The sequence below is a fragment of the Vombatus ursinus genome, unplaced genomic scaffold (assembly GCF_900497805.2).
Source record: "Vombatus ursinus unplaced genomic scaffold, bare-nosed wombat genome assembly UNPS02015175.1, whole genome shotgun sequence".
Taxonomy (NCBI): domain Eukaryota; kingdom Metazoa; phylum Chordata; class Mammalia; order Diprotodontia; family Vombatidae; genus Vombatus; species Vombatus ursinus.
Window position 1 is genome coordinate 16,485,333 of NW_020954953.1, and position 23,263 is coordinate 16,508,595.

Sequence of the window (23,263 nt, forward strand, 5' to 3'; positions counted from 1 at the left end):
CTTCATGGATGGAAAATGTTCCAACAAAACATTCATTAATACACTGCCAAAAAAAATTCCCTTAAGAGCATGTTACTGATGACAATAAATAAAGGAAGGACTGGAATGCAAAGCATTATTTACCCAGCTTAGGTACAGAAAACTTTGAACACTGAATGAACCCAGTTGTCAAATTACAGAAATCGCCATTGTTCTCTTTAAAAGCAGCCAGACTGAAAATGCTTAAATGCATGTTCTACATAAGCACAACTCTTAGCTGTCAGCCATCTCAACTCTGCATGCCACAGAGGATTTTAAGGTTTTTCACAGAAATGAAGCAAGTCTTACTTGGCTATCTAAAGTCAAACTTATTCAGCATAGAACTCAACAGGTATATTCTCCAATGCTGAATATTATTTCACAGTACATTAAAAAAAAAAAAACTAACAAACAGCTTTTGGATGGTCAGAGGATGGATTTCACTTAAGCCTAGAGAAAGACTTAGAGGAGACAGAACCAGAATGCCCTAGCAATGGGTGAAAAGAAGACAGGCAACGAATATGGGGATTGAGGAACTGTGATTTGTAGGAAGTCCTTCTTCCAAGAAACTCTAACTCTCTCCTACCAGATAACTGGAAAAGCCCAGGCAACTCTTATAAATGGAGCTCCTACAGTAGAAATTAAAAAACTCAGGTAGTTATATTATCTCTCAAAATAATTTTCTAACTCAAAAGTATTTTTCTAAGGTTTTCCTATCATTCTTCTTTTTTCTCAGTCCCCTGTAAAAGAAAATCACTCCATGCCAAGAGAAGGAAGAAGTAGAAGAATATATACAAGGACTACAATAAAGTAAATGAGAATAATAGTAGCTAGCATTTATTTATCACTTAAAGTAAGTTTACAAAGAAAGCACTTTACATGTTATTTGGTAACACAAAAAGGCAGCTGATCTCACTAAACACAATGACCAATTTTGCTCCCAAGGGGCAGACAAATGAACTACTTCTTTCCTCTCAGTAGGAAATCAAGGGACTATGGGGCAGAAGGTTGCAGGTAGTGTCAGATGCTATTTTTACTTTTGTTTTTATTTATTATAAAGGATGCTATTTTACTTAAGTTTTTATTTATTATAAAGGAGAAGCCTACTGGGAAGGGTGGTAAAAGAGTAGCAAGAAATTACAAAAAGCAGCAGCGGTTTGTTTTTCAAAACTCCCTATATTTACTGGAGGTCAGGGAGGGGGAAGATGTTTAAAAAAAAAGAAAAAGCAATAGATTTCTATTTTAAGTTCTCAAAACGTATGTTTATGAGAAAAAAATAGTTCTTGCTGGGAGAATATTACTAAATTCAATTAATTCAATTCAACAAATACTTACCAAACACAGAGTTTGAGCCTAAGGCATGGAGGATATTATATTATGGCATGTTAATAAGTATAATGGGAAGCAGAATGTGTTGATCACAAAGAAGAGATCCAGAAATCAATCCATTAATCAATCAACATTTATTAAGTGCCTACTATGTGCCAGGCACTGTGCTAAGCACTTGGGATATAACCAAAAAAAAAAAAAAAAAAAAAAAAAAAGACAGTCCCTGCCTTGAAAGAGCTCATCACTATTACAGGAAAAACTGAATTGCTTTATCATTAGGCAATGCATTTTACATGCGTGCAATTTGTTGTGCTACATGGTACACATTCAGAACTACAAATGTAATTTGTGAAAACAAAGTTCCAGGGCTACATGAGTAAACCTAATCTAGCTCAACTAAGCAATTATCACGTGCTAGGTACTAGGAATATAAAAACGAACATTTGCAGAGTACCTGATCTCAAGGAGCTTAGGATCTAAGGGGGATGGCGCACAAATAACTGGAATCGATTAGTGAGGAAGCTTCACATAATGGATGGAGAACTACCCTGAAGGCCAGGAACCTGAGGTTACATCCCACTTCTGACACACACTGGCTGTGTAACCCTGGGCAAATCACTTAACCTCTCAGGGTTCGAAGGCACCAGGAGCTTCAGAGACGGTGTTAATCTGTACTGGTAGAGGAACTTTCCTCACTCTGAAGTTCCCTATACCAATAAAATAACAGGTCCAGCATCCCAATAGCTTGGATAATGATTAAATACAAAGCAAGTAGGCCACAACAGGCCTGAGAAATTCCAGGAGGAAAGGACCAAGCTGGGAGAAGAGATGACAGGCAAATCTTGCACAATTTTAGGAGATAGCATCTGAAGACCTTGAAGAAGAAGAGAAATATCAAAAGGTGTATATATGAGATGGTATGAACAAAGGCACCTAGGCACAGGAAGGAGGGAAGAGATGAGGAAATAGATTATAGGTCCCATTTGGCTAGGGGCACAAAGAGGAATGCTTGAATAAATTTTTAAAAGGCTAGAAAGGTAGGTTTGAGCCAGATGAAGGGAGTTGAACATCAGGTTAAGTAGTTTATTTTTTACTCTGTAGGCAATGGGGAGGTACTGAAGGCTTTTAAGCAGGGGAGTAACACAATCAAGCTGGTGCATTAGAAAGATTACTTTGACAGCAGTATGATAGATGGATCGTGGAGGGGAAAGAATAGAGGGAGCAAATGCCAACTATAAATAGTCTAGACAAGAGGTGGGAAGGGTCTCAAAGGAGGTGTTGGCAGGGGAAGTAGCAAGGGAGAGGAGTGAATGAGGCAGAGACAGATTCAAGAGCTTGTCTAAGTAGAACCTACAGACCCTTTTGGAACTGGAATAATAAAGAGCTGGGGTGAACTCTAACGCCTTCCTCATCTGGTAAATGTGACCCAAAGAGCCAATCTGTCAAAATGGTTCAAAATGGCTCATCACTTAATGACATACTCTGACTGGCCTAGTAGGAATTATTAACAATCAGTTTTTTAAATCTGCATGCTTACAGGACCATACGCTATCATAAAAGTAATGGTTTGTATTTCTAGCCTTTCATTATGAATCTCCCTATACTTTACAAGCATTAATTTATAGACACATCATCCTTGTGAGCCAGATGATTCTCTGACATCCAGATTAATTCAGAAGGCTCATAATAAAAACTCAAGTCAATGACAGAACAGATATTTGACCTCACAGCTCGAAATTTCCAGTTTCATGGCAAACCCATAGACTGCTACCTACAAGGGTTTACTCATGTACAGACAAAACCAAGTGACTACAACAACCTTTCTGCCACCCAAAACTGCCCCAGCCAGCTTTAGCGAAAGGGATACTCCCCACCCTTATGCCACTAGTGAGCCTGGGTTCCCACGATCTGTTCTTGTGAGGACTAGAGGAAGTGGTTGCAGGTGTGGCTTCAGAGTTTCTGGCAGGAAACCAGAGGGATTGTCCTCCCTCCCTGTCCCCTCCCCCCCAAAAAAACCTGGGAAAAAGTCACTGTCACAATAAGGCAAATGTGAGGCTGACATTACAAGCAGGAAAAGTGCATGCTAAAATCTCATTGCATCATTTTAGTCTCCTAGGTTTGGCAGAGGAAGTTTAGCCCAACCTGCCAGGCTAAGCTGGGAAGGGAAGGTACAAGTTTGACATATCATCTCCCTTTCCCTATCCCCTCATCTTCCTTTAAGTGTCTCCCCAGCACCTCTCAACATAGGATCATAGCACTGAGACAGAGAAATACCTCAGAGGTCACCTAGTATAATCTGCCCATTTTACATCCAAATTTGGTGCTGCTACATTTTTATTCCCTCTCTCGTTTCCCTCTCTCCAGTTCTCTTGATTTTCTATTCCTTTCCTTTCTTAATTCTTTCCCAAAACTGATTCTATCAAAACTTTACTTCTCTTCTTCACTCTCCTACTGCCATTCCCCTTTGTACAATTCTGCATGCTGCTGAATGCTGTATAAAAAGACAGACCGTTACACATATCCCACACCATTCCATTTTGAACTTTTTTATTCAAATTTATGGAGTCATAGAACCTTGAATTTACCTACGGGATCATCTAGTCTTTACACTTAATCATCTAGACTTTACACTTAATATGGGAATCTAATCATTAAGGCACACCCTCCTCATGGAAAAAAAAAATGAGAAGTGAAACATATTTGCCTAATACTCAAACAATAAAATACAAACCATTCTTTTTAAGTAGAAGAAAAGAAAAACAGTGAAAAAGAAAAAGTGGTCAAGGAGAAAGAAATACTCCAAGGGTTTCTAAGTTCAGATAAGGAAGACTTACTCTGAAGGCTACTTAGGTAATTCACTACAATTCAATAAGAATTTTTAATATGCTGCAAAAAAAAAATGCATTTCTCTGGTATCATTCACGAATAGTGTAGTATTTGAATAGAGCCTTGATGAATGGATAGAATTTCAACACTTGGAGATCAGGGACGAAGAGCACTTCTAGGATAATGGGTAGTAAGCAGAGAACTAGGAAAACATGGGACGTATACAGGGAATAGAAAAGAGTGTGACTAAAACTGAAAAACTTAACTGGGGCCAAACTGGAGAAGGTCATGAATGCAGAGCTAAGGAGTTTGGAATTTATATTTGATAAGCTTTTAAGTAGAGAAGTATCTGGATAAGAACTATGCATTAGAAAGGTTAATGTGGCCATGGTAACAGGGATCCAAGGTAGAGAAATTCGAGACAGGGAAAACGTTTACAAGGTGAATGTATCAGGCCCGCAGGAAGAAGTCATGAATGACAGCAATGGTAGCAGGAACAGAAAGGACAGAATGGACGTGAAAGTTCAAAAGCAGAATCCATGGACATAGAGACCTTAAAGTGGTGATTATGAAGGAAAAGGAGGTAAATGAGATGATTAAAGTTTTGATCCTAGGTGACTGAACAGAAAGACGGTGCCATTAGCAGAAATGTTAAAATCAGAGTAGGTTTGAGGGAGAGGATAACTTTGATTTTGGACCAGTTGAGCTTGAGACCCCAATAGGGATTTCTAAATGGCAATGGAAATACAAGCACTTGGAAATACAGACCTAGAACATCAGGAAGAAGCCAGAACTAATATATTTTTGTTGAATTTGAGATAAATATTTAAAAGCTATGTAGACAAAAGTGATAGTTGAAGTTATGTCGCCAAAGAGGAGATAGAAGAGAGAGGAAAAGGTCAAAGACAGAGCCTTGGAAGACACCTACTTTAAGGGATGTGATAAGACAAAAGGAGCCTCTAGAGAAGAAAAGAGCTTTCAGAGGAAACCTACTATCAATACTGCATTATATGGATGGAGTTTTGTTTTGGTTTTTTTTTTGGAAGCAATCAGGGTTAAGTTAACTTGCTCAAGGTCACAAAGCTAGTAAGTGTTTCAGGCTATATTTGAACTCCAGGTACTCTATTAACTATGCCACCCATCAGCCCCTATGGATGGAATTCTCGCTACCCAGTGTAAAATGCCTAGCCATCTTTCAACCTCTTATGACAGGTCGAAATCCTGACAGAAAAATTTCATTTTCTTGTCTGACTCAAAACATATGAATTTTTTTTTAAGTTACCAGATAATGAATCCCATTACACCAGCAAGAAAGAAGTATCTTTTTTTCATGCAAGTCTTTCCATGTTTTTCTAAGATCACTGAGCTCATCAATTCTTATAGCACAGTAGTATTCCATCACAATCATATACCACAACTTGTTCAGCCATTGGAGGGCAAGGGGGAGAAGAAAAATAAAAAGAAATTCACACAATAACTTTATTATATATTTTAAAAGAATAGCAAGTTGTACAACATAGATTTGCAGTTTCTTTTGTTATTATTCCATGCAATCATCTTTTTTTTATTATACTGTGTTATGGAAATACTTGTTTTATTCCATAAATTTAAAATAAAATATTATTTTTTAAAAAAGGAGTATCTTTACTACAGGCTTTGGAAGCACAAAGAATCCTCAGGTTCATGGTTGTCACCTAGGGATAAAAGAGCCTGAGCCATGACAACATCATCAGTTCACCTAAATACAGTCTACGTGGGCAAGAAACATCCTACCTGCCTTGAAGTAGACATCTGGCCAAGTATAATACTCAATTGAATTCCTTTTAAATATAACAGTATAATTACTGCCATTACTTACATTTCAAACCATACTAAATACACATAGAGCTACCACACCAAAAAAGCCATACTAATAAGGCCAATCCTGAAAAAAAATCCTCCACAACAAAAACAGGTTTATCCTATGAGTTGACCGGCTCATTCTATTTAGAGTATTAATTACTGAAGTGAGGCAGCTTGGGACAATGGATAGGGAGGTGGTCCTGAGGCAGGAAACCTAGGTTCCAGTCTTGCCTCTAACACATAGCAGACTAGTTACTTAACCTCACTTTGCTTCCAGTCAATCCTCTAAGACCATGATTTGCAAAGAAAATGCCCATCTGCATTGGTAGAGGGAGCACCTCACCAAGGATTCCCTATACACATGAAATCAGAGAGGTGGTTTTAAAAAAGATCCTTTAACTATACTCGAGTTAATTTTTAAACAGAGTGCTTTATAAATCAACTGTGACGAGAAGCAGCAGCTGCAGCAAAATGGGGTTATGGAAAGGGGAAAACCAAGTTATGTTATTGTTGGGTGGGGGTAGGAGTGGAGGAAGGAAGCTGGAGAGAGGACACCAGGGCCTTCTGGCTGTATTTTTAATACACAGCATCAGGCACCCTTTATCAAAAGCCAATCTGAGGAAATTTGGAGTAGGGACGCAGATACTTTAGAGGTCCTTTGTGCACCTTTCCAAAAACACACTCTCAAAAGCAGTCTCCAAAGTACATAAGCATTAAGTAAACTGCGACATGGTTGGCGGTTTAATGTCACAAGAACCAAGACTGGCACATTCAAAACTCAACTTTTTAGGGTCTAGAAAAAAAAAACCAATGAAATCAACAATCATTCAGGATCATACCTACTTGGGCCCCACAGTGGTACGGTCAACAGAGGGTACAGTTATATTCCATATTCTTTTCCAGTTTGGTCATAGAACCTATTGCCAAATTCTGTTTTGCAAATGGACATGGAATAATTGTAACATGGACAGAATTATAGAATACTAGGACTGACTGACAGATCCCTAAAAGAGCATTAAAGTTCTGGCTCTGGTACTTAATACCTGGCATGATCTTGTGCCCGTCTCTTCACCTTAGGCCTCCTTTCATTTTTTTTCTGTTTGGTTCTTTTAAAGATTGGGTCTTCCCAAGGCTGAAGTGCAAGGACTACTCCCAGGCCCATTCCCACTACTGACTGGCACCATTTTCAACCAGGGTCAATTCACTCCTCCTTAGTCAACCTGGTTCCATTTCCTACCCCACTGGCTCCCAAGGGGTTTGACATACTGATGCCCAACTGGGCAAGACCTTAAGAAATCTGCCACCTCAGCCTCCCCAGTAGTTGGAATTAGCTCTTATCAGGCTACTTCCCTACTCAAAAACCATGTTTGGTGGCCTCAGTTTCCCTATCTGTAAAATAAGGAGTACATGGCCTCCAAGGTCCTTTCCAGTTCTAAATACAGACACTATCATATACACCTTGTATATGATCCTATTACCGAGTACAACCCCCTTATTTAACATATGAGGAAATTGAGGCCCAAAGAGCCTAAAGATATCTAGTCAGAGTTATCAAAGGGATGAATTTTACTATTTTTTATAGCCTTTCTGAAGTCCAGGGCCTTTGAACAGAAGAAAACTTTAAGAACTAGACAGGACCTAAAGGAGCAAAATCAGGAAATGCCACATCAAAGTGAGCAAAAAGAGTTATCAAATTGAACTTATCCTATTTCTACAGAAAAATGTTAAATTTTCTGTCTTGAGTGGAAGCTATTCTATCATATTTTTCAAGAAATGAAGGAAGGAAGGAAGGAAGGAAAGAAGGAAACTATTTGATTAGGAGGGTGTTGATTTTTTTTTTACATTTTAGTTGTGCATCTCAAGTCATGTGAAGGATGTTTCTCTCCTGTTTAAAAAATAAAAGGAAACATTTGTATGATAAGAGGAGGAGGATGAGAGAAAAGGAAAGCAAAAGGAGAAAGAATGTCAAAGGAAAGAATTAACTGACCTTCTGAACTGAAGTGGTCAGATCCAAGCAGAGCTGAATAATTTTATTCTTTGTCACTGAGAAGTCAGTGATCCCTGTAAATGGAGTCCTAGAAAAAGAAAAAGAAAAAAAAATCTTTCCTTCAGACAAGAAATGCACTAGGCTCCCAATCTTGTCGGCTGACAGGCACGACACACAGTTATGAGTGCACAGGTTATATAGTTACATACATTTGTTATATTTAACTCTTTCCTATCATGTAACACAGTAAAACTTCACCCTAACTAGCACTAGCATAGGAGGTAATACACTGCTGAATAAAAAGAGAGCAAAAATGGACCAGAGTTAGCATACTACTGAAAGTCAACAGCTCTCATGCCAACCAAATTTTCAACACAATCTTTAAAATAATTTCAGTCTTGAAAAAGAGTTGAGATGTATCTCTTCCTGCCAAGATACTTTTAAAAGCTTCCCAAGGGGACTCTGAAGTCTATCACTGACCCATAACTCCCTGAGGAGTGTCCATGTGAGAAGAAATCATTCATGCTCCTGTAACAAAAGGAAGTCAACTAGGCATCCCATATCCTGACCTGACAGGAAAAGAAAAGGGAGATTAGTAAAGTTACCTATCCAGCCAAGCTAGCAAAGCTTTAGCAGCACCAATGAGCTCCACCACTGAGGTCAGGAATTCATTAGGAGGTTTACGGGAGGAATTGCCATCATAAGATGCACTTTTCCGCCGGCTACTGATATAATTCTGTAAGTTATTGGAAGAGGCCCGTAGTTTCAGAACCAAATTCTTCATATTATCCGTTTCAAGGCCATAGTTCTGCAGAAAACAAAACAAAACCAAAACAAAAGCAAATTAAATTCTATATTACCAGTCTCTATCAACAGCACTCCAAAAGGCCAATGACAATTTTAGAAAGTCATCAAATGCTTGCCAACCCTGAATGATTGATCCCCAAAGAGATCGCTGAGTAGCTAGGTGGTACAGTGAATAGAGTGTTGGGTCTGGAATCAAGAAGACTCATCTTCATGAGTTCAAATATGGCCTCAGATACTCTGTGACCTTGAGCAAGTCACTTAACCCTGTGTGTCTCAGTTTCCTTATCTGTAAAACAAGCTAGAGAAGAAAATGGCAAACCACTCCAATATCTTTGCCAAGAAAACCCCAAATGGAGTCACAAAGAGTGGGACACAACTAAAAGAGAATGAGCTATAACAAGAAAGGGATCATACCTGGCAGTAGAGGAGGAAAATGACTAGCTGTAAGGGAGGATGAATCAAGAATGCAGACAGTGATATTTAAGCAGCATCTTGAAGGAAGAGAAGCATTCTCTGAGGCAGAGATGAGAAAGGAATACATTCCAGGAATGGGGGACCACCAGTGCAAGCAACAGGATGGAGATGGGGGATGCAGTGAAACATGTGAAAAACTGAAAGTCAGTTGGGTGGATTATAGCGTGTAAGATGAAAAGTAACATACACTGAGGTTGGATAGATGGGTTGAGGCCAGACTGTAATGGGTTTTAGAAGCTAAAGAAAGGAGTTCAAATTTTATCCTAGAGTCAATAAGGAGTGACATGTCCACATGTGCACTTATAGAAAGTCACTTGGACGTATGTACAGAAGATGGACTGGGGGGGGGGGGGGTGATGTCAAGGAGTTTTGAAATGAAGAGAGAGCTCATGGCAAATGGCCTCAATATTCTCAATAAAATCAGAGAGAAGATCCTCAGGTGACAATAGGGGTGGAGGAAGAGGAAATATGGAAGACCTGAGAGGAAAAGATTTGGAATCGATTCTGCAGGGGGCCTCAACTGAAGCCCAATGATAGGAATTTAGAGTATTCCTAGTCATCATGGTTTGTTTTTTTTTTTTTACTTCCTCTAGTTCCATTCAGCAACTAAAAAGGAGTGAAAATTACCCAGATCTAGGGGCAAAGGATTCAAAAATTATTAAAAAAAAAAATACAGAACTGAATTAACTATAAGGTTGAGATTAGGAAGAGAGGGAAGTGAAATTCAGAGCAAAGATCATGTCCGGAAGAAGTTCCGAGGGATTTAGGTATTAAAAGTTTTAGTAAAGGTGAAGTATAGCTTTAAGAGAGGTGAGGCATATACAGAGAGATGGAATGATAGGAGGCTATAGTCTGACAGAGCAATGTAAAAGTTCCTGACTAAGGAACTGGAATATCTGTGGGTAAAACTGAGATCCAGAATTCCTGTGTTGGCTGAGGTAGAATGAAAGAGGAGGAAATGAGGTTTAAGGGAATTGAGTGAGGAAGCATCAATATGAATGATGAAGTCCCCTGGTACAAAAGCATAAATTGAGAAATGAGAAAAGAAAGTAAGTAAGCTAGCTGCTGAACTCCATGAAAATGAAGGAAGAGGGTTACCTGGCTGCAGTACTCAAAAGCCACCTTGATTTGACTTGAAAAAGTATAAAAGAGAAAAGACACAGAGGCGGAGCCAAGATGGCAGAGGGAAAGCAGTGACTTGCTTGAGCTCTCCCTCAAACCCATCCAAATACCTATAAAAATGGCCCTAAACAAATTCTAAAGCAGCAGAACCCACCAAAAAAAGAGATGAAAACAAATTTCCAGTCCAAGACAGCCTGGATGTTTTATCAGAAAGGTATATCGCACAGGGCTGGGAGAGGAGCACACTTCAGCATGGGCAAACAAGCCGCAGCGACCCTGGAACAGGCCTCAGAGGACTGAATCGCAGGCAGCTGTGGTGGTTTCCAGACCTCTCAACCCATGAACACCAAAGACAACTTAGAAGGTCAGTGGGAAAAGTCTGTGACTGCCGTGAGAAAACCTAGGTCTCAGCTGCCCCGGCTGCCTCCTGAGCTTCTGGCCCACAGACTGAGGGGGAATCCAGTGGCTGATCAGAAGGGGATTGCAAGGATCTCTTTGCCAGGGCTGAGGCAGGAATCTCTTTCTTTACCAGTGCTTGGATCTGGGTCACAGTTCTGAGGGGCGGTCCTGGGGTGAGGAGGAATGCTGGTGCGGTGGAGCCTGTTGTGGCAGTGGAGAGGAAACACCTCGTCCCTTATCATATCACCTTTGAAGAACTGAAAATTTTCAGGTCCCTAGAAGTATCTCTGAAAACAGCTGTACAAACCCCCAAAGCTTGGGACAGTACATTCTCCACATTGGAAGCAGATTCTTACCTTAACAAAGAGTTCAAAACTCAAGTAATTGGTTAGGATCATGAGCAAGCAGCGCAAAAAAGAGTCAGACTATATTATCTTACTTTGGTGACAAAGAAGATCAAAACATACAACCAGAAGAAGACAACAAAGCCAAAGCTCCTACATCCAAAACTTCCAAGAAAAATATGAATCAGTCCCAGGCCTTGGAAGAGCTCAAAAGGGATTTTGAGAAGCAATTAAGAGAAGTAGAGGAAAAACTGAGTGATGCAAGAAAATCATGAAAAACAAGTCAACAGCTTGCTAAAGGAGACCCCAAAAAATACTGAAGAAAATAACACCTTAAAAATTAGCCTAACCCAAATGGCAAAAGAGGTCTAAAAAGCCAATGAGGAGAAGAATGCCCTAAAAAGCAAAATTGGCCAAATGGAAAAGGAAGTCCAAAAGATTACTGAAGAAAATGCTTCCTTAAAAATTGGAATAGAGCAATTGGAACCTAGTGTCTTTATGAGAAATCAAGACACTGTAAAACAAATCCAAAAGAATGAAAAATTAGAAAACAATGTGAAATATCTCACTGGAAAAACAACTGACCTGGAAAATAGATCCAGGAGAGAGAATTTAAAAATTATTGGACTATCTGAAAGCCAGGATCAAAAAAAGAGCCTAGACATCATCTTTCAGGAAATGATCAAGGAAAACTGCCCTGATATTTTAGAACCAGAGGGCAAAATAGAAATTGAAAGAATCCATCAATCTCCTCCTGAAAGAGATCCCCAAAGGAAAACTCCTAGGAATATTGTAGCCAAATGCCAGAGTTCCCAGGTCAAGGAGAAAATATTACAAGCAGACAGAAAGAAACAATTCAAGTACTGTGGAAACACAATCAGGATAACACAAGATTTAGCAGCTTCTACATTAAGGGACCACAGGGCATGGAATATAATATTCCAGAGGGCAAAGGAGATAGGATTACAACCAAGAATCACCCACCCAGCAAAACTGAGTATAATTCTTCAGGGGAAAAAATGGTCATTCAGTGAAATAGAGGACTTTGAAGCATTCTTGATGAAAAGACCAGAGCTGAATAGAAAATCTGACTTTCCAATACAAGACTCAAGTGGAACATGAAGAGGTAAACAGGAAAGAGAAATCATAAGAGACTTATTAAGGTTGAACTGTTTACATTCCTGCATGGAAAGATTATATTTGTAACTCATGAGACCTTTGTCAGTATTAGGGTAGTTGGAGGGAAAAAATTATATGTATGTATAGATATATATATAGATAGATAGATGGATAGATAGAGGGCACAGGGTGAGTTGAAGATGAAGGGGTCATATCTGGAGAATAATATTAAGGAGTGAGAGAGGATTATACTAGGAGAAGGAGAAAGGGAAAGGTAGAAAGGGGTAAATTATCTCACAAAAAAAACCAGAAAAGAAAAAGCTCTTACAGCAGAGGGGAAAGGGGGGAAGGTGAGAGGGAATGAGTGAAATCTTATTCTCATAGTATTTGACTTAAGGAGGGAATAACATACACACTCAATTGGGTATGGAAATCTGTCTTACCCTACAGGAAAATAGGAGGGGAAGGGGACAAGAAAGTAGGGGGATGATAGAGAGGAGGGCAGACTGGGAAAGGGGGTAATCAGAACCAAATACTTCTAAGGAGGGACAGGATCAAAAGAAAGAATAGAATAAATGGGTGGGCGGGATAGGATTAAGGGAAATAGAGTTAGTTTTTCACAGCATGTCTACTATGGAAGTGTTTTGCATAACTGCACATATATAACCTATATTTAGTTGCTTGCCTTATCAATGAGGGTTGGTGGGGAGGGAGGAAGGGAGAAAATTTGGAACCCAAAGTTTTAAAAACACATGTTTTAAAAAAAACCGTTTTTCAACTGGGAAATAAGAAATACAGGAAATGGGGTACAGAAATCTATCCTGCCCTACAAGAAAATAGAAGAGGAAGGGAGGGGAGAGATAGTAGGGAAAGCAGACTAGGGGAAGGGATATTCAGAATGCATGCCATCTTGGGATGTGGGGAGGGGTGAGATGGGGTGAAAATTTGGAACTCAAAATCTTGTGGAAGTAAATGTTAAAAACTAAAAATAAACAAATTTATTAATTCAAAAAAGAAAAAAATAAAAAGTATAAAAGCATTTGCTGCAAAGAACAAATGGCTAATGAGTGATTGTGGCAAAGGAAGAGTCTAGAAGCAGCAATAAAGAGAAAAGAATATTCCAAAATCCTCCTCCAGAACATGGGGGGGGGGGGGGTGAATGGGGGGGAGTCTGGGTCAAAGTACAGCCAACACTGGTAAGGATGGCCAGCCCTCAATGCATGCAATTAGTGGAAAGGAGATTTAGAGGAAGAGGTCCAGAATGAAGGCAAGTGCATTCACTACAAGAACAGGAACTCCAGAGGGCAGGACGGATGGAGTGGGAAGGATTGGAGTGAGACATGGGTGAAGTAGGGTAGAGGAAGCTGGGAGTGAGAGATCAAGAAGTAGGAGTTGAGTATTGCTTGCTGCCCATTCCAACCTGAGTAAAGGTTATAGAGATCTGGATTTAAATTGAGGCAAACTCACTTTCTAGTTGGTTTTACTAACTCCCTGTGTGATTCTGGGCCTATTTTCTCATCTCTAAAATGAAGAAGTTGTAATAGAGCCCTTAAGTTCTATGGTGTTTTACTGGCCTGGCCCATTCCCTCCTGAACAAAATCTAAATTCTTTCCAGCTGTTTCTCTTCAGCCTTGACCTTTCTCACCTGACTGATACCATGGTCTGACTTCCTATAATACTGTTCTCCAAAAAAGTCCTGATTATAAGCACATCTAATCTAACCCATCCAATAACAAATGTTCCTTTCCTTCTGAGAGCATTTAACTCATGCCTGGATAGTTTTACGAAATATCCTATAAGTTTCCCCTACCACAAATCACAGAAAGTGAAAAGTTTAATTTTTTTTTAACTACTCCTACTAGCCAATCAATATTAAGCCTTCCTAATTCTCCCTCTGATTTCACTGCCACATATTTTGGAGCTAAGTTTTAAATTTAGGTGACTTTCCATAGCTATAAAATAAATAATTACTACTTTGTGGAGGAGGGGGTTGTTTTTTCTTAAACTACTCAGATACAGATGGTCATAGATGGTTTTATCCAGTTACATACAATTAAAACTAAGCTTTTTGCTGGATTTAAACAAAATACTGCAAATGTTATAACAAAATAAGAATGTTCTATGTCAATAATGCCTGAATGTGCATTTGTCCTTTACCAGTTACTTCCCAGACATCAGGAAATGACATCGATGACAAGGTTCTTTCCTAGATAATGACAATAACAAAGCTGGATGTTCGTCAGAGAGTTTTTTTAAGCTGACTGATGATATAACACCAAATGTATTTTAAAAAACCACCCTATACACAGTCTGACATAAAAAGATCTGTGATTACACCTGGGCCTCTATTCCCTTTTGGTGGAAAACTATTTGCCCTTTCAAATCACTGTAAGTGCTTTGAGCTGCAGGAATACAAAGGAACTTCCTTTCCCATGTAGCCAGATCACAGCAGCACCAGGATAAGTTACTTGCTTCTCTTTATCCCTGTCTACTCGCTACATTCCCACCAAGAGAATTCTCCTTAAAGGCAGAGAGACAATTTCATCCTTATCTTTGTATCACTAGAGTAGCCCAGTACCTGGCACACAGTAAGTGTTCAATAAATGCTTGGTGAGTGATTTAAAAAAAAAAATTCTTAGAAAAGTTTTAGTTAATCTTATCTTTCAAATACCTTTTTATTTGAATAAACTTTTTTTTTGTTTCAGTAAACTCCAGTGGCTCCCTCTTACCTCCAGGATCAAATAAGGAAATCTTCTGTTTGGTCTTTAAGGCCCTTCATAAGCTGGCCCCCTCCTACTTTTCTAATCTTTTTGAACACTTTACTCCCCCCCTGCTCTGTGATCCCCATCATGCTGTGTTCCTTGCTGCTACTCATACATTTGCACATTTTCACTGGCCTGGAACGCTCTCCCTCCTCATCTTTGTGCCTCTTGACCTCCTTGGCTTCTTTCAGGTGCCAGCTGCTTCAGGAAGCCTTTCCTAGTCCTCCTTCAATCTCACTAAAATTATCTCCAATTCATCCCAAATATAAACTGTTTGTACATAGCAGTTGCCTCTCCCATTGGAACGTGAGTTCCTTAAGAACAGGGACTATTTTTTGCCTTTCTTTGTATCTCTACTGCTCTCCACCTTGTCTGGCACAGAGTAGGCAATTAATTAATGTTGGCTGACTTGACTTTTGGGGAGAGGGCAGTGAAAATGCAAAGAAGGGATCAAAAAACTTTCAACACCTGGATAAAACAATACATAAGCTCCCTGCTGAGTGTTCTCTTGTTTTCCTTCTCTCATGTTTTCCTGATTCACATTTATTCTCAACCATTATATTAGTGCCAGGTATGGCCCTGAAAGAATGGGGGAGGGGGAAGAAAAGGGGAGAAGAGGCTTTAAATTACACATACAGAGGCTCCTTTGCCCCACCCTCCACACCCTACCTCACCCCCCACCACCACCATAACATAGAGATAATAACAAATGGATTATACTGGCTTGGTAAGTACCACCTACTGTACAAATATAATCAGGAAAGGATTATTGATTTAAGAGCCTGCTGCAAAGAAACACAGAAAAAGAACAGGTTCTCAAATTGGATTTGTCTGTTTAAACAGTAAATGGGGAAGGGGGGAGGAGAAAGCCTTCAACATGACATTTGTACTTTATTACTGCAAAAACTAAGCTGGAAATCATTGCAGCTTCAAATGACTTAACTTCAAAAAAGCAAAAAGACCACAGGGTTCAGGAAGCAGAGGACCCAGGGATGAGTCCCACTTCTCATACTTAAAAGCTATATAATCTTGTCACTTAACTATTCAAGGACCTCAGTTTTTTCATCTGTAAAATGAGGAAGCCTTAGCCCTGCTGGGGTCACATTCTACTATAAATACTATGGCTACATTAGAATAATGTCACTATGATACCACAGCCCCTCCTACCATATATAAAAGATCCATTTATCAAGGAGTTAACTAGCACTCATTAAGCACCTGCTAGGTGCCAGGCACTGAGGATAGAAAGGCAAAACATGGACCTTGTTCCCAAAAAGTCAACCGTCTAAGAGGGAAAGACAATATGCAAACAACTATATAAGAACAGGCTATATTCAGGGTAACCTAGGAGATACTCTCAGAGGGAAGGGTTAGGTACTAGGGTGAAGGAGTACTAGGGAAGGTTTCTTGGAGAAAATGGGACTTCAGCTGAAACCTGAAGATATTGAGGAAGTCAGGAGGCAGAGATGAGGAGGTAGAACATTCCAGGGATAAGGAATGGCCAGTGAAAAATCCTATTATATGCAGAGAATTGAGCTTAACTTACATTTAGTTCCTGCCTTCAAGTTTGCAATCTAGAGACGGAATGTGATTCCTCATATAGGTATAATAAAATGCAAAGCTAGGAACATGTTTTAAAGAGGCAGATTTAGGCTTGGTAAGAACGGATTGACTTGAGAGATAATGGGTTTCCCCTCAAAGGTCTTCAAGCCAAAGCCAGACGATGGAAAATAATGGGAGTGGTGATCACACTGGCAGAAATAGTCAGAGTAGGTACTAGAAGATCACATTTTGGGGGCAAAGATAGTTTGGGCTCTGGCATCTTTGTCATTTGGTTTTGAACATGTTGAGTTCGTGGAACATAGATCTGAAGCTCTGGAAAGAGTCTGGTCAGAGCTCGAGGTACAAATTTGGGAGCATTGTATAGGGTTAGTTAAAGCAATAGGAGTGACAGGTTAGGGATGCAGAGATTGAAGAGAAAAGCCAACCAAGGTGTGGTTAGAGAAACATAAGGAAAAAGAGAAAAAACAGGGAAACCAACTGGAGAGACAGTATGCGGAAAGGGAGAATATGAAGATTTGACTTTAAGAAGGGCCTTGGTAACCTTGAGAAACACAATGAAGTGAATCTTCCACAGGGCTTCTTAAACTGTGGGTCTTGAAACCCATACGGGGTCTTGAAAAATTTGGCAACAATAAAAGATTTCTGAACACAAAACCAAACAGGTAATGCATCCAAGGTGTTTCTGGCAGAGTTTCCCCATGTTACATCGTGCAACTTTGCTGCAGCCATGGTTCTGAACATACAGTGTTAAGCACTTTGCTCTCACACCATGCAACTCCAAGAAACGCTGCCAAAACACGAAAAGGGGTTGCAAGTGGAAAAAGTTTAAGAAGCCCTGGTGGGACTTTAAAAGATTATGCTCTAAACACTTTTAGAATTCTAAAATGAGATGAAAATGACCTTAAAGATCTTTTATTCTCCCCATTCCCATTTTACTAATAAAGTAATTGAGTCCTTTAATGTAACTTACCCAAGGTCACCCAACTAGTAGTGGCTGAGAGAGATCTAGACACCAAGTCTGTCTCCTAAAATCTGGTAACTACTACACTATCTTGTAAATTTTGGCTTAAAAGGGCTAAGCAGATTGACTCTATTCCCTCCCATACTTCCATTCTCTGCCCCCCCCCCATTTTCACTAAATACTTGCTACTGATCTAAACTAAAGGAACAGGAAACCCCCAGAAACAGACATCATTAAGTTTCACTGACTTGGAATGTTAGTGATGGAGTTCTATATCTTTCCCACAAAATACATGATAAGTTTATGACATTCAAATCACAATCCAACAAAATGCAAGTTGTTAGCAAAGATTCTCAGTGTCTAGAATATGAGGGAGGAAAGTAATGAAACTGAACGAACAAAGATATTCAATAAAGCTAGAGTGACTAGTCAATTACTTTAGCAAGTCAATGAAAGAGCATTAAGACAGGGCCAAGGACTGGTCAGTTTCAAGAAGAATTATGAAATCATATAAAGTCTTCCATGATTGTTACCACAAACCATCCTGCATCTTAAATTTGTACTTAATAATAAATTATCATTATCTCAAACATCTCTATATTCCTGAAAATAAACAGGTCTTTTTCAGAATTTTTTCCACGAGGGAATAAATTAGCATCTCTGACTTTTCCATCACTTCTGATAGTCAGTACCTCATTTTGGACATCCCACAGGTTATCTATGGGGAGAAGGGAGGAAGGTGTCCAGTTCTGTGATTTTATCAATGTAGGAAACTTCATTTGAAGAAACCACCTCAGATGAGCAACCTTTTTGCAATTAAGTCTTATGGCATTCCACATTGCCTCTTCTGTCGTACCAATCTCATGAACTATTTGTGAATGTTATATCCCCAACTATGGAGAGGAAGCACAGTATAGTGAATAGAGGACTAGCCTTGGAGTCAGGAAGACTTGGGTCCAAATCCTGCCTCAAACATTTACTAGCTTCATGACCCTGGGCAAGTAATTTCTTTCTGAGCTTCAGTTTCCTCAATTTGTAAAAGTGAGGGAGTTGGACTTTATGACCTCTAAGGTTTCACCAGCTTTAAATCTATGATCCTATGATCTTTTACATTCTATGAGGGTAAGGACCTGTTCCATCTAAGCACAGTTCTCTAAATATAGCAATTGTCTGAGAAACAGGTAGGGGCTCAAAGGATAAGAGTGTTGGGTTTGGAGTCAGGAAGACCCGAGTTCAAATCCAGACTTAGACACCAACTCTGTAACCCTTAACCTCTCTCTGCCTCAGTTTCATCAACTGTAAAATGGGGATAATGATAGTGCTTACCTCTCAGGATTGTTGTGAGGATCAAATGAGATATTTGTAAAGCACTTGGCATCATGCCTTGAAACATGAGAAGTACTTAACAAATCCTTGTTCTATTCCCTAAAGGAAAGGGCAGAATCTTTTTCTTCAGTGAGTGATTGACTCCTTGTTTTTTCTTTTCTATAAAGAATAAATGAACCTCAAACTACATGTGAACTATGGATCAGAATAAGGTGTAACATGACCTCAAAGTAAAAAATACAAAAGCCTGGAATCACATGTTGTACTTGAGTGAAAGAAAATCTAGTAGATGAGAAAAAGCATTAATTTTGAATTCAGAGGACTTAGATTTATTTTGTTTTGTTTTTTAAGCAATTGGGGTTAAGTGACTTGCCCAGGGTCACACAGCTAGTAAGTGTCAAGTGTTTGGTCTGAGGCCAGATTTGAACTCAGGTACTCCTGACTTCAGGGCCAGTGCTCTATCCACTGCACCACCTCCCTGCCCCTGAGGACCTAGATTTAAATCCTACTTTCTTGGACCGTGGTCTCCATATCTATAACACAAAGGGGTTGGACTAGATGGATCTTTAAGTCCTTTCCAGCTTGAAATCCATGATCCTATGGGGCCAATAAGGCCCTTATTTAAATGGGATCAAGAAATCTTGAAAGGAAGGCTAATGATTTGTCTCTTTAGGCAAATTAAAAAAAAAATTTAAATCACCCCATTGGGAGAACACTATAATCTTTATCCCCAATTTTATCATGCCTTAATTGAATTCTACTATAAAGGTAATGTAGAGAAGCATGAAAATTAGAGGGATGGAAACACGCTCAGGTTAAAGGTGCCTTACTTTTTAAAAACTTGCATTTCTACAGTTTTTCACTTTTTGAAGCAAGTTTACATTATCTTCTCTTATTCTAATATCATTCAGCTTGAAAGTTAATCCTTTAAGACAAAAGACACCTTTCCTTTGTAAGTAAAAAGCAAATCTAGTAACAGGATAACTGTAAGACCACATATTATTTGCAACTGCCCACTTCTGTTATCACCATGCAAACAGATTTGAGGAATTATACTCTTTGAATTTTGAACTCAGAACTTTAACTATGCCATAGTCAAGTATGTTTCACAGTAGGTAGATACATGGAAGGCCTGGTCATCTCACTATAAATCCATATTACCCAGCTGTGATGGGACCAATATCTACCAAGGTCACCCTCACCCCCAACATGGGTTAGGAAAAGATGACAAAGCCAGGATCTAGGTGGGGCAAGGCTCAACCTGTACCTCACCTGATGCAGCTTCCTAGTGGCCTCTGGTTGTACTGACATGACTGCCTGGTCATTTATAATTATTAAAGGTTCCATCAACATGGGTTGGAGCCACTGCCTAGATGGATAGTTGAAGGCCACCAGTCATCTCACCTTGCTGACCAGACAGATTTCCATGTAGAGAAGAGGGAGAGCCTCAGTCTACAGAAGCTGTGTTACTGTATCCTTATTGCACATCTTTGTTAAATAACCCTCCTTTTGTTAACTGTTTCATGACCTATGAATCGGTGCCTCATTTGGTCCCTATGTTGAATTCCTCACAACAGCGTGCTGACCTACCCCCTAACACAAACCTAAACTGGCAATCCTCTTCTTATTTTCTGATCGACTATCATGCATCGGTCTCTTTTAAAGCAATGTCACCTTCATACCTCTCTTTCAGGAGATCAGTTTGCCTCCTACTTTACTTAGCTCTGTTCTCTCCCCATTCCACACCCCTATAATTACTCATCCTGGCCTTGGCTCCAAACTCTCAGGAAGGGTTGGTCCTTCACTTTGCCAAACAGCTTCTGTCTTCCACTTTTATCTCCAGGAGCTTGCCCCATCAATCACTACCTGTCTAATCATTCTCAATCTCACTTTACCTATAAGCACCTAAAACTCACTGCCCAGATCTCCCTATTCTTTAAAAATAGAGATTTAAAAAAAACCCTTAGCCTGGCTGGCCCTGCAATCCTCTCAAACTATAAACTTGTATCCTCTCTCCCTTTGACTCCTAAGTTTCTTTAAAAAAAGAAAAATCCATCTACACTCATCTCTTACTACTACTCCTACTTCTTCACCTTCCACTCCTTTAACTCCCTAGAATCTGACTTCAGAACATACCACTCTACTGAACACAGCTCTCTGCAAAATAACCATTGATTTCTTAACTTCTAAGTCAAGTGTCTTTTTCTTTCTCAACTACTCTGACTTCTCTGCAATTCTAGATACTATCATCTCTTCTCCTCCTCCCTACTCTCTCTTTTCACTATCTGTGAAACTGTTTCCTCCTGATTCTTTTCCTATTGGAGTGTTCCTTTTCAGTATCCTTTGTGGGATTATCTGTCTTCTCTTTAGGGGAGATGTCCACCAAAGCCATCCAGAGACCCATCTTCTCTTCTATGCTTGCTCCTTGGTTGAGTTCATAAGCTCCACCTGAATCCAATACTCATTTCTCTCTTCCTGTCTCCCTTACATTTTCTCTATCTCTCTTACATTTTTTCTCCCTTAACTCCTCCCATACACACACCCCAACCTACCCCTACTAAAGCCCATCTAACTTTTCTTTATTTGTATAAAGTCATCTTCCCTTTCACCATGGTTTTCAGCCTCAGAGTGATCCTTGACTCTTTCCTTCATATCTCATATTGATTGTCAAGTCTTATCAATTCTACTTCCCATTACATATCTCATTTTTGACTCCTCTCTACTCACAAAGCCAATACCTTGGTTTGGGTCTTCAGAATCTCCTTTGTCTATATTAGTATTATATTACTATTATTAGTATTATGTTGTTGTTCAGTCATGTCCGACTACTCATGACCTCATTTGGGGTTTTCGTGGCAAAGATATTGGAGTGATTTGCCATTTTCTTCTCCAGCTCATTTTACAGATGAGGAACTGAGGCAAACAGGGTTAAGTGACTTGCCCAGGGTCACACTGCCAGTAAGTATCTAAGGCCAGATTTGGACTCACAAAATTGAGTCTTCCTGATCCAAGCCAAGCATTCTAAGTACTGTTCCTCCTACCTAGCTGCCCCATTAGTGTTACAGTTGTGCCTAAACTAATACCCTTGCTTCTAATCTCTACCCTTTTCCATATGCCCTCTATACATCTGACAAAATAAGGCACAAGGCTATCCATGTCCTTTGTCTGCTAAAAATCTTTCAATGCCTATTGACTCTATAATAAAATACAAACTTGTCAGACTGGCTTAAAACTCTCTAAAAGCCAACTCCAATATACCTTTCTAGACTTATTACACACTACCCACTATACCCCTACTCCACGTACTATATTCCAGATAGAGTGAACAACTCCCAGGTACTCCCCCAAACTCAAATTTCCTCTTCTGCCTCTGCATTTATTTGCATAGGATAAATTCCCCATGCCTAGAATAATCTACCTCCTCATCTGTGCTGCTAAAAGAAACAACAAAAAACCCTTATGTTGAAAGCTTAGCTCACCTGCCATATCCTCTATAAGGCTTCTTCTGATCTTCCCAATTTTTTCAGTTTATTCTCCCTGCTCATATTACTGTTTATTTATGACAATGGGTGCATACTGTGTCTCCCTAATAGCAAGTAAGCTCCTTGAGGGCAAGGGCCATCTTGTTTTGGTCTTTGTACTCCCAGCACCTATCACAGTCCTTTGCTTAGGACAAGCTTTTCTTAGTAATTAAGTTGATCTACAAAAATCTACCTATTACAGTGTGAGGAATTTCAAAGTACAAGCTGGTAAATTACAAGGGTTCCACAGTTCAACAAATAAGATTAAGTCTGTCTTTATCAATTCTAATATGTTTCATCCCCAGACTGACCAGCTACCTCTGAACCCAAGTGCTAAGGAAACCTTCCTAGGTGGCCTTCCAGCACAACATCTAGTACTAAATAAAAACTGCTTTTTTAAGTCAAACCCGAGTTTGAGATTGTATCCCCCTGGATTCTGTCCCAACAACCCTTAATTAAGGCCATTTTTGTAGATCTTCCCTGGCTAGATCACAAGAGATTTCACCTTTCCTTTTTCTCCAGCCTTACTTGAGATTGATCAGATTTTTAAGGGATCCTTCTTAATCTCCCTTTCTAAAGTCTCTATAAACTATTTTACTCATGGCAACCCACTATAAAACTTCAGCTTTTCATTGGCCATCCAATTAGTTACTTGTTATCACCCTAAACATTTCCAAATTATAAAATTCACATCCATAAAACTTCTAAGTGCTTATGACAGCCATAAAATGACCCTTCTATATTACTTCAGTGTACTACAGAGGCAGACAAGACAAAATGGAGAGCTGGCCTCAGCACCAGGTAAGACCTGGGTCAAGTGGTGCCTCTGGCATATACTGTTTGTTTGACAAGGGGCAAGTTAC

General features: G+C 39.5%; 1 protein-coding gene across 2 annotated transcripts in view; it reads right to left on the reverse strand.

The window, feature by feature from the left end:
* Nucleotides 1–23,263, reverse strand: part of LOC114031540 (connector enhancer of kinase suppressor of ras 3) — a 113,445-nt gene that overhangs the window by 26,578 nt on the left and 63,604 nt on the right. For both annotated transcript variants that reach the window (XM_027846673.1, XM_027846672.1), the window contains 2 exons: nucleotides 8,608–8,810; nucleotides 8,003–8,090 (listed from right to left, as the gene is read on the reverse strand). In XM_027846673.1, coding sequence (XP_027702474.1) covers nucleotides 8,003–8,090; nucleotides 8,608–8,810 — 291 coding nt within the window. The remainder of the gene's footprint in view (nucleotides 1–8,002; nucleotides 8,091–8,607; nucleotides 8,811–23,263) is intronic.